Below are 12,073 nucleotides of genomic sequence, written 5' to 3' on the forward strand. Positions count from 1 at the left end.
CCACCAAGTCCAGAGGATGGGTACCCATGGCAAAGCAAGGAAGGAATCAGTTTACCTGAAGAGGCTGTTTCTACAATACATGAAAGGCATTCACTTGTTCCTTTACTCATTCATTTACTCTCCTATTTATTCATTCACTCATTCATACACTACTCATGGGCTTCTGTGGGCTCCAGAAACAGAGACAAGCAAGGACAACTGTGGGACCTTAAGTTTGTTTTGTTTTGTTTTTTTTGAGACAGGGTTTCTCTGTATAGTCTTGGTGCCTGTCCTGGATCTCATTCTGTAGCCCAGGCTGGCCTCGAACTCACAGAGATCCGCCTGGCTCTGCCTCCTGAGTGCTGGGATTAAAGGCGTGCTCCACCACTGCTGCCCAGCCTCCTTAACAAGTTTTCACACCTGTAGGACAGCAAGAGCCATACTGTGACTGCATAGTGTGGCAAGAGCCATGGTGGGATCCCTGCTGATGTCACCCGTGACGTCAGAATATGTCATCTTATCTAGGGTAGAGCACAGGGGCTAGAGAAGATGTGATCTCTCTCACTCACTAAGTCAATTCAACCTCATGGCACACAGGATAAGGAATCCTAGGGAGGCTAAACATAGCTCTAGCCAGGCATGGTGGAACATTCCTATCATCCCAGTATTCATAGGCCAAGGCAGAAAGGTCTTAAGTTCAAGGCCAGCCTAGATGGCAGAGTGAGACCCTGTCTCAGCAAACAAAAGACTGGGCTTATCCAACATCATATCATCAGGCAGCATCAGAGGGCATGCAGGCTCAGTAGTGCGGAGGAACTGTCAGGCTGGGTCCTGAGGATGGGGGCCCAGCAAGAGTAGAGTGCTAACAGACTAGAGAAGCAGCCAGTCCCCAGAACCCGGCCTCTTAGCGACTGTGGGGTTGCTGCCCAGAAAATATTTTGGAACCGCCTGGGCGAGTTTTGCAATATTTCCTTATGAAGCAGCTGCTCAGATCCTGCCGGGGACAGCTTGCCGGCAGGAGGCATGGGGGAGGAGGGTGTCAGGGAGCCACATTATTAACCACTTGCTGTGTGCTCTGCAAAGCTCCTGCCTGCTAGCTCTTGGAGGGTTGATCCAGAGGACGTAAGAAGGGAGAATTAGCAGGCAACTTTGCTGAGCAGAGACCTCACTTCATCCGGTTTGTGATGAAACCCAGCCTGGCACGGTTACTGTGGGCTCCAGCTCCTACCCCAGGGCCCCCACCTCGTCACCTTCCTCTCTGCCTGTCCTCTTGCCGCTTGAGGCAGCAGCTACACATGCTAAACCCGTTCCCTTCTTGAGGCCTTGGTAACTGATATCTGTGCTCTCCCTCTAAAGCTCTGTGTGGCTCACTTTGTCTCTTGGTCTGTGGACTAGTTTCCCAGGTGCTCTCCCATCCCACGCTCTTTTCTTCCCAGCATTTGTCCTTCTCTGACTTAACGTTTTATTATGCACGTGGTTCCCATTTCTTGCATCTCTCCGAGAAACACCTTGTCTGTGTCTAGAGCCCAAGTGCCCAGATTGGTGAGTAGCATACAGTAACTGCTCACTCGTGGCCTGTGCACCTCTGCCTGTCTCCCACCACTTCCTCCCAGAGCAGCTAATCTAACATGAAGAGTTATATAAACTTTCTTTCCATTCTCCTAACTACTGCCAAAGTTGCTGTCTTTTCCTCGGTCCTTCCATGATACAGATTCTGCCACCTTCTCGTCCCCCCCCCCCCCGCTCCTGGGGAGAGGCTGCCTTTGAAACCTGCCTTTGGGGCTTTGCAGTGCCACCAGCTAGCTCAGGAGCATATCAGGTGTGACATTGGATGGAAGCAATGCTGCCATCGGATCTGGGCATCTGCATCATCCTCTGGGGCGATTGGGGTTTGCAGCTCATGGCTCCTGTCAAGTCCGATGCCTGGGACAAGCTTTTGACTTGCCAGGTGTGTCTGTAAGGCAGGGCTCTGCAAGAGCTCATCACTCTCTGAGCACAGAGGCAGCTTGTGGGAACTCTGTCTAGATGGGCTTCCATTACAGCTGCCCTCAGAACAGCAGAGCGAATTTTAAGGAAGACTTTTTGTGGGCCCAGAGCAACTTGGCATTTTGATTAGATCAAAATCAAATTCAATAGAACACTTCCAGAGTCGCTTCCGTTATTAAAATGGAAGCAGACCAGATCATATTTTCAAAATAAATATCAAGGCCAATTTGCTGGGCACAGACGGGCCTGAGGACATCTGAGACCCTGCCATCTGGAGGTCAGGGGTCCCAGCTGGTATCACGCTGGGGTGGAGAGTTGAATAAAGAGTGATCTGGGGCTGGAGAGATGGCTTAGCGGTTAAGAGCACTGGCTGTTCTTCCAAAGGTCCTGAGTTCAATTCCCAGCAACCACATGGTGGCTCACAACCATTTGTAATGAGATCTGATGCCCTCTTCTGGCCTGCAGGCAAAACATGCAGGCAGAACACTGTATACATAATAAATAAATAAATTTTAAAAAAATAAAAATAAAAAAAAGAGTGATCTGGGTTCAAGCTGGGATTCTGCATTTGTTTTGAGGCAGAATCTCATGATGTAGCCCAGGCTGGCCTCAAACTAGAGATCTTCCTGCCTCCACCACCTGGACTGGCATGACAGGTGTGTGGGTGTGTTCCCGCCGTAAGTCTTACCTGTGCCTCTGGGGTCCACTGTCACAGATCCAGTTCAGGGCGGTTCTTGTTTGCAGCAGCCTGCCTTGGTCACAAGCTGGGCTACTCAGCAACCTGAAGGTGGAAGTTGTTGCCTCTAGGACCAATCTCCTTCACCCATCTTCATGAGACATGAGCCTGAACTCATCTCCCCAGCTCTGGACCCCCGCCCTTCCCTGGGTCCTTCCATGGCACAGCACTCCCCGGGAGCCTCTTTCTCCTTGCCTGTGCTCACTCCCCCTCTCTCTCTCTGGTCCCCTTGCTAACTTGCTCATTTCCACTCTCTCCCCACCAGAGTGTGGATATTGCCAGCAGAGGATCCTGTTGCTGTACCCACAGTGGTAGTGCATTGTATCCACACAGTAGGTCTTCCTGCAATTCTGGTAGTGACTTACCCTACTTGGTCCCTGCGAAGTCAGAAGCATTCTGTCTTGCAGCAAAGGAACTTGGCTCTAGGGACTGTCACTTGGCCCAGGTCACAGGCCTGACAAACTCTAAACTCTATCCAATGCTGATGCTTTTCTATTTGTCCGGTTTTTGGTCTGAGACAACAGTATTCTAGTCATGCCTGCTGCTAAGAAGCTCTTTGGGACTCTTATTAAAACACAGGTTGCTGCAGGGCAAGGTGGCCCATGCCTGTAAGCCAAGTATAGCTAAGGCAGAAGGTTTACAAGTTTGAGGCCAGTCTGGGTGACATAGTGTTTCACTATGTCTCAGAAGTCGAACAAACAGAAAAATTTGTACATTTCCCTGGAGAGTCCGTTCCTGGGTTTGAGATGTGTGGGATCCATGCTTGTAAAGCATGATATGTCTTATGACAGACTCCTGAAGCCTTAGAGACGGGATGAGTGGGCCTAGCACCTGGTCCAGTCACCCCTTCTCTCTGTTGCCATGTGTTGCTTGACTTCCCCCAATGACGAGATGGTGGGGGCACTCACACCTTCTAAAAGCTTCCCAGCCTGCCGAGAATCTATTTGCCACCTTGTTACTTCTGCCTGAAGTGATCTGTCCCTGCCCTCCAACAGGGCGGTAAACAAATTGCAGTGGAATCTGGAGCTCTTGTAAAATCCAGTCGCAGTGTCTGGGAATGTCCACGACTACGCAGTGTCCCCTCATCGAGAGCTGTGCATATCTCCACGTGCTACCATCTGGCGCTGTGAGAGTGGAAGGGAGGACATGTTAGGTTTCCATTTCTGCGACAAAACACCTTACGGAAGCAGCCTGAAGGAGGAAGGCTGGTCTGGCTCACGGTTTCCGAGGTGTCAATCCATGTTCACTTGGCTCTGTTGCTGTGAGCCTGGGTGAGGCAGGACATCATGGTGAACCAGCACAGGGGAGAAAAGTTATTCCTTTCCGTGGCCAGAAAGTAGAAATAGCACAGGGTGAGGGCCAACACTGGCTCGCCCCAGGGACCCACTTTCTTCCAGCAGGGCTCCACCTTCCCCAGGTTTACCCTTCCTAATAGTCTATGCAGATTTTAATTCATCAGTGAACTAACTGGATGCATTAGTTCAGAGCCCTGTTCTAATGGTCCCGGAAACACACCTGCAGGCACCCTGATCTCCTAGGCGTCTCTCAGTCCAGTGCATGACAACCAAGATTTCGTGGTGCTTGTGAGTCCAGGGTTTAGGTGAGACTGCTCAAGTTCAAACCCCAGTGCTGACACCCTGGACAAATTACTTCCCCCAGGGGAGCCTCGGTCCCTCAGCTATGGATGGGAACAGCAACAGCCAGTACCTGCCTTACAGGGTGTCGATCATAAGAGCTGGTTCCAGATGACAGGCACAGCTGTGGTAGGGCTGCTGTCATCTCTCATACCCATGCCTGTCTCTGTCCCCTCCCTGTGAGCATCTAGAAGGCAGGGAGTGGTTCTCATAGGTGTGACTCGGCAGCCTGTCTGACTGGGGACATGCTTAATAAAAGATCCAAGGAATTGGTGGTTCTGGGGACGATGCACCAAATAGACTCAGCCTGATCTCAGGTGTGAGGAAGAGACCAGGGTCAGTGATGTTTGGAGGCACAGGGCCCCAGGCAAAGCAGGACGAACACCCTTCACAGACCATGGCTCCTCCCTCTCACATGGGTCCATGTAAGCCTGTTCTTTGTCCTGAACCTTAGTCATTCAACAGACCTGTACCATCAGCATGGGGCCAGTGGCTGGGAGCCCACTCTGCATGCCAGCAGAGCTGGCCTTTGTCCTACTGAGACATGCAGCCTAAAAGAAGAGACAGGAAAGAAATGGGGACTGATATTGTCAGTGCCATAGTGCATCTGAAGCCTCCTCATGGTAGAGGTATATGGAGAGTCAGGGGACACATTGATGCTGGGTCATTTAGAGCATGACAGTATCTCTAGCTGGGTCACCAAAGCCAGATGCCTCAACATTAGCCTTAATTCCTTTCTCCATCACCCCTATATATTCTGCCTTTCTCTTTCTATCTTTCCATCTTTCTCTTTCCTTTACAAGGATCTCATGTAGCCTGGGATGGCCTCAAACTCTCTATACAGCCAGGGATGTCCTTGAACTTCTGATCCTCCTGCTTCTACCTCCAGAGAGATGGAATTATAGATGTGTGTCGCCATATCCAGTGGACAAGGTGTTGGGGATTGAACTCAGCAAGCACTCTGCCAACTGAGCCACATCCTCAGCCCTGCTGGGGGCTGATGTTGTTTGAGGTACCAGAGACTAGAGTGGGGCCTTGAGGCCTAGAAGGTGGGTTTCAGAACCATGGACAGTGAGGGTTGCACACTCTAGCCACCCCCCACTAACACACACACACACACACACACACACACACACACACACACACAGAGCGGCCCGCCTCCCAAAGGCCCCAGGTCCTCCACTAATTCAGGCAACTGAGATCCACTACATCAACCACTCGCCCACCTTTGCAGTCTCCTACTCTCCTTTTACCAGTTACAAAGTCAGTTCCCTTCTGAGCACCCCAATTTTTCCTTGAACACATTTACAGCAGCATTGACATTTTTGGTCTTGAAGGGTCTCCCACCCTGATGAACCCACTCCATAATCGCAGGTGTAGGCTAATCCCTTGAACAGGTGCTGGGGCAGGCCAATAGAACTTGGTGCCCTCAGGAAAGATAAAAACAGGGTATGGCACAGAGAGAGTGTGTGCTTAGGCTGGAGCAGGTCAGGTGATGTGTGTGTTCACGTTTTGATATCAATTTAAAAGAAAGGGTCTGGGTGTAATGGAGCAGGCTTGTAACCCAATACACAGGAGGCCGTGGCAGGAGGGTCATAAGGTTGAGGCTAGCCTCTCAACACAGTGAGACTCTGTCTCAGAAACAAATAAACAATAACGAAGAAAATAAAAAGTAATGAATATCATGTTTCCAGAGCCTTGTACACATCAAAGACTCTGTAAAGCTTAGGGTGGGGTTAGGGCCTAAGGGGAAATTAAAACTGCGTGCTACCAACCCTCCCAGTGGGGCCTAAGCCAATTTCTTTCCAATTGTGAACCTATGTTTCCCCATCTGTGAAGAGAAAGCAGTCCTATCGAATACTTGAACTTCGTTGTTTGCCCACCATCCAGAGACCAGGGACTGCAGGGCTTCAGCGCAGGGGCCCGCTGGGCCTTCTCACCCCTCTGTCTCATCCCACATCTATCTGCTCAGGCTCAGAGAGGTGAAGCTGCCTGTCAAAAGCCACACAGCTTTTAAAATGTGCTTGGGGAGCTGGGCGGTGGTGGCACACACCTTTGATCCCAGCACTCGGGAGGCAGAGGCAGGCAGATCTCTGTGAGTTCGAGGCCAGTCTGGTCTACAGAGCGAGTTCAGGACAGCCAGAGCTACACAGAGAAACCCTGTCTTGAAAAACCAAAAGGGGGAATGGGGCCGAGAGGTGACTCAGCTGGCAAAGCACTTGCCATATCATAAGACCCAAGACAGATGCCCAGCACTCTTGAAAAAAGGCAGGCAGGTGTGGGGGTGTGCTTGTGAACCCAGCACTGGGGGCAGGGGAGAGAGGAAAAGCTCTGGACTCACTGGATGTCAGTCTGGAACTGGTGAGCTCCAGGCTCTGTGAAAGACTGTCTCAAAAAGTGGCACAGAGAGTAAGTGAGGCAAGATACTTGACACTAACCTCTGGTATCCATAAAAATGAGAGTGAATGCATGTGCACCCACACATAAACACAACACACACATATATACACACTCAAACATGTGCACACACACACATGAACACACACATACACACATTCGAGCATGTGCACCCACACATTAACACACACATTCATATACGCATATTTGGGCTTGTGCACCCACCCACACATGCACCCCCTCTACACATGAATACATATGCACGTGTACCCTCACACAGCACACATGATTGAGCATGTGCACACACACACATGCACATTTGAACATGTGTACCTACAACTAAACATGCACACACATACACACATGTCATGTAGCTTGAGTCTGATAGAGTGTGGATTTGAACCTTTGACTATCAGAGCTAAGTATAGCTTTATCCCCTTAGCTTGCATCAGAGGAGGGGCTGGACAAAGAACTGCTGTATCTCACACACACATGTCAGATAGCATGGTGGAGGAGAGCACCTCCAAGCTCAGAAGCCCCCACCCCCTCTTCTTGGCTTCATTTCTTAAGAAAATGTCAGTTTACGCCGGGTGGTGGTGGTGCACGCCTTTAATCCCAGCACTCGGGAGGCAGAGGCAGGCGTATCTCTGTGAGTTCGAGGCCAGCCTGGTCTCCAAAGCAAGTTCCAGGAAAGGCGCAAAGCTCCATAGAGAAACCCTGTCTCGAAAAACCAAAAAAAAAAAAAAAAAAAAAAAAGAAAATGTCAGCTTAGGACTTGTTTGGACCAGGCCAAAGGCCAGTGGGTTATGGGCTCCCATCTGGGTGTATAGATGGCACCACCCCAGGTAAGATGCACTGAAGGGCAGGGGTGGGGTGGGAGCAGGAGCAGGGAGGGGCCTTCACCCAGGGGCCCTTCAGTTTTTCCCAGGAGAGAGAGTACAGAATAGATCAGATCGGGGTGGGGATAGAGTGTCTAGTGACGCACCAGAGGACATTTCCAGCTGGAGGACAGGGTGTGGGAAAACACAGGACAAAGACAGGCTGGAAAACAGCCAAGCAGCAGACAGCCCCCCTTGGGTCAAGTCAGGCTTTGTGGCCCATAGTATCACTGAAGATATTTTAAACATGTTAATTGTCATCATTTAAAGACAGTTTTATTTTTGAAATCAGAAATTTCAGTGTCTCTGAACCTTCTGGAAGATCTGAACCCAGATCTCCTGTGGGGATATTGGCTGGAGTGCAGCAGGCTGCTTCTATCCCCATCACCCTCTTGTGACAGGGTCTTGGGTCTAGAAGCAGAGCTGAGCTGGGATTCCCAAATCCCAGCACAAGACCTTCTGGCTGATGGTGCCCTCAAAGTGAAGGGACCAGGAGAGGAGGAGAGAAGGGAGGTGGGGGGAGGGCTTGCAGGGCTGATGAGACATAAGACCAATGGCTCTGGGCCCTGAGGACCTTCTGGAAGGCGAGAGGATGAGGGGAGCCCCAGTCCATGGTGGGGTGACCACACAGAGCGAGGGGTCAGAAAGCCTCATTTTATTCTAGGAATGAGGTGGGTTCAGCCTGCTCTTCCTTAAAAACCACACAACCACTTCCTCCGTTTGCATTTGCCGTTCTGCCTGCTGGCTCCCGTGAGAGCAGCTACAGTCATTTCTAAATACTCATTGAGAAAAACAGTCCAACCTTTCTATGCACCAAATATTTGCTTCTCATTAAGAGAGAGAGGAACGAACGAACAAACAAACAAACAAACAAACAAACAAAAAACCCAAACACCTTTATGTTGGCAACAAGCTCATCCAAAGACTGCAACTGTTTCGGTAGCTGGGGCCAAAACAAATGTTCCTTCCCCAAGGCCAAATGATTCCAGAATGTTTGCAAAATGTTTTTCACTCCTTTAAAAATACAGCAAAATGTACAAAACACTAACATTAAGGAATATTAAAAACAGAAGGGGAGGAAAGCCAAAAGAACAAAATGACAACCTCCTCATGCCCCTTCCAACTGCTGCATCCAGAGAGCAGCTCTTAATGGCCAGTGCCAGGGGATGGAGCAGCAGTGAGCTCTCTGTCCTGAGAGGTATGCAAATATCAGAGGTATGCAAGTATCTGCTCAGAATCTCATCCTGATGGGTTCTCTCCAAGAGCCGTCTGACTCTGAAGGATGCCTGCTGTGCTGGAGCTCAGGGTGGAAAGCACAGTGATTCTTGATGGAGATGGTTGGAATCAGGGAGCACTGACCTGCCTAGCTCCATATGGCTGCCTCACTGACCCAGCTGCTGGTCTATGGTGGGTCTCTGTCCTCTCTTAGATAATATGGGGACAGCATGTTGGTCTGATAGGCAGGGGAGGATGTCAGGGCAGGCCCCCTATAAGGGGCCAGTTTGAGCTTGGTCTGGAGGACTCCACTGGACAGCAGGTGCTGGGTCACTTGACAGTGGTCCTCACCGAGTGACAAAGATGGCTTGGGTATATCAGAGAAACTTTGAAGAGGCCCCTAAGGGAAGATGTGGGTAGGTCCAAGAACTAATCTAGCACAGGGGGAGAGCGTAGCATGAGGAGGGGCCTTATGTCCTTCAGCTTGCCAGGTCTCTAAAAGCAGAGCAGTGGCGGGTGTTGGGTGGGGACAGTGTACTCGGGGTCAACTTGGGCTTACCGATGCATACTCACTGTTGAGGTGGGGCATAAAATCTAGGGGGTGTGGAATCACCCACTCCTAATGCCTTCTGGCCCATGTTCCTTCTGAGGTTCCTCCAGGCCCATGAGGAGCGTGGCAATGAAGTTGGGTGGAAAGGTGTGAGATGGTAGGGCAAGGGGCTGGGATGGATGGATGGATGGATGGATGGATGGATGGATGGGTGGATGGGTGGATGGGTGGGTGGATAGGTGGGGGTGGATGGATGGGTGGATAGATGGATGGGTGGAGGGATGGATGGATGGGTGATGGATGGGTGGGTGGATGGATGGATGGATGGGTGGGTAGATGGGTGGGTGGATGGATGGGTGGGTGGATAGGTGGGTGGATAGATGGATGGGTGGAGGGATGGATGGGTGGGTGAATGGGTGGAGGGATGGATGGGTGGATGGATGGATGGGTGGGTGGGTGGATGGATGGGTGGATAGATGGATGGGTGGAGGGATGGATGGGTGGGTGGGTGGGTGGATGGGTGGATAGACGGATGGGTGGAGTGATGAATGGGTGGATGGATGGATGGGTGGGTGGGTGGGTGGTAAATGAGGAGGGAGGACTCAGTGAATCTGCTGGGTTGAAGGGAAGGTTGAAGGAAGTGACTAGGTGGTAGAGGTGGGAGGTCACTCTAATATGCACTGTTGAGCCTCTGGACAGACACGCATGGGAAAGGCAGACAAGATGGTAGACTGTTGGTGGGTGTGCCGGTGAGTGCAAGGGTTAGAGCCTCAATGTCTAGATTACAGGCAGATGTAGGTGTGGAAAGAGGGCTGTAGGAAAAAGGTGGTAGGTATGCAGTGGAGTGGAAGAGGATGATGGGCTGTAGGGGGCTGGTGGGTGGGAGGGGCATGTGTGGGTTTGGGCGGGTGGGCTCTGTGTGAGTGGGCTGGTGGGACACTGCTGGGTTGATTGGTGACTGGCAGCTAGCACTGGCTGGGGTTCCACGTGCTGGTGCGTCAGTGGATGGTGGTGGACAGTGCAGTGTGGTGGGCTGATAGGAGCAGATGGACGCTGGGGCTGGGCCAGAGGTCAACGTGGTAGGGATGGAAGTAGGCCACTGTCAGCAACTTCTGCCTTGTCTCTTTCAGGGCACCAGCCACACATGGGAGACTCCTGGCCACGAAGCTCAGCTCATGAGGCGGCAGAGCTAAACCGTCAGTGCTGGGTCCTGGGGCACTGGGTGTGATGTGACCCCAGCCAGCCCCTGCCTTCCTGCCATCACTGGCACCACCCCTCCCACAGGACATGGAAGCCTGGTCTGTGTGCTGTGGACTCAGCTCTCCTGTCCCGGAGACACCAGGCCTAGACTGCCACTGCTGCCTGGGTCTTGGGGCCCCAGAGACGGGTCAGGCAGGCCTGAGGGACTGTCCAGGCTGCACAGAGACTTGGAGACAGCAGCCACCACCACACTTAGAGACCCACCCAGCTGGGAAGTCAGGAAGGACATGGGCATTGACCACTGAATGCTGGATACCCACAGTCAGACACAAAGCCAAGCAGATGCCCAAAGGGGCAGGGTCCTGTGGGGACAGGGAGCAGGGATTATTGAAGGGGAGGCAGTAGGCTGCCTCTGTGGGGGGTCATACAGCAGGCACACAGCAGGGGCTCAATAAATGCTTGTTGAACCTGTTCTCTTGCTATGTGTGGGCTGGCTTCCCCATCATTATCCTGCCCTGGAGGTGTGAGGCCTGGCCACCAAGGTCAGGGTCAACCATCCATCAATGAGCTAGAGTCCAGCCTGGCCTGGGGGAGGTCAGGATGGAGACAGGTGGGCAGAGCTGCCAGGGTCCTGAGCATGGCAGGAGGAACAGACTAGGAGCTGGAGGAAGCACTGTGTTCAGGAACCTCAGCAATGTGACACCACCCTGACCCTGGGGACCCTTTACCCTGTTTCTAGGGCCACTTGACATAAAACTTCTGACTCAGCTGCCGGAGGAAAAATAATTTCTGTCTTGACCATGAGAGCTTGGGGTCCAGAGAGGGAAGTTTCTTGCTTGAGATTAGAGCTGTCATGTGGGAGAGTGAATGTAAACCACACCTGCTCCTGGTTAAATCTCCCAAGAGGCCTCATCCTGCCCTGAAGGATTTCTAGAGATTGGCAGAGCAAGGCAGAATATGGTCTTCTTCATTCATCCACCTGTTACCCATCCACCTACCACCCATCCGTTTAGCCAACATTCACTCACCATCATCTACCCACCCACCCACTCATCTATCCACCCACTCATCTATCCACCCACTCATCTACCCACCCACTCATCTGCCCACCCACTCATCTGTCCATCCACTCATCCATACATGATTCTTCAGTTCATCATCCAGTCACCCGTCATCCATCTATCATTTACCCACCACCCATCCATGGATCATAACCCATTTAGCCAACATCCATCCTATCCACCATAAATTTAGGATTCATCCATCTACTCATTCATCCATTTAGCAGCATGCATCTACTCATCACCTATCCAACCATCCATCCTACTCACCCATCCAGCATCCATCCATCTGTCCATCCATCCACTAACCATGAATACATCATCCATATATCTGTCTTCAATTATCCATTCACCCATGATTCAACCATCCATTATCCATCATTGCCATTTCTCTTGTCAATTATCCACCAATTCGTTGGCCATCTTCATCATCTAGC

At 51.4% G+C, this 12,073-nt stretch overlaps 1 protein-coding gene across 5 annotated transcripts in view; it reads left to right on the forward strand.

Annotated features, from left to right (window-relative positions):
• Gsg1l (GSG1 like) overlaps positions 1 to 12,073 on the forward strand; it is a 170,811-nt gene extending 158,738 nt beyond the window's left edge. For all 5 annotated transcript variants that reach the window (XM_059251114.1, XM_059251120.1, XM_059251135.1 and 2 more), the window contains one exon: positions 10,506 to 12,073. In XM_059251114.1, coding sequence (XP_059107097.1) covers positions 10,506 to 10,603 — 98 coding nt within the window. In that variant the 3' untranslated portion in view covers positions 10,604 to 12,073. The remainder of the gene's footprint in view (positions 1 to 10,505) is intronic.

Source organism: Peromyscus eremicus, chromosome 1 (genome assembly GCF_949786415.1).
Source record: "Peromyscus eremicus chromosome 1, PerEre_H2_v1, whole genome shotgun sequence".
NCBI classification, from domain to species: domain Eukaryota; kingdom Metazoa; phylum Chordata; class Mammalia; order Rodentia; family Cricetidae; genus Peromyscus; species Peromyscus eremicus.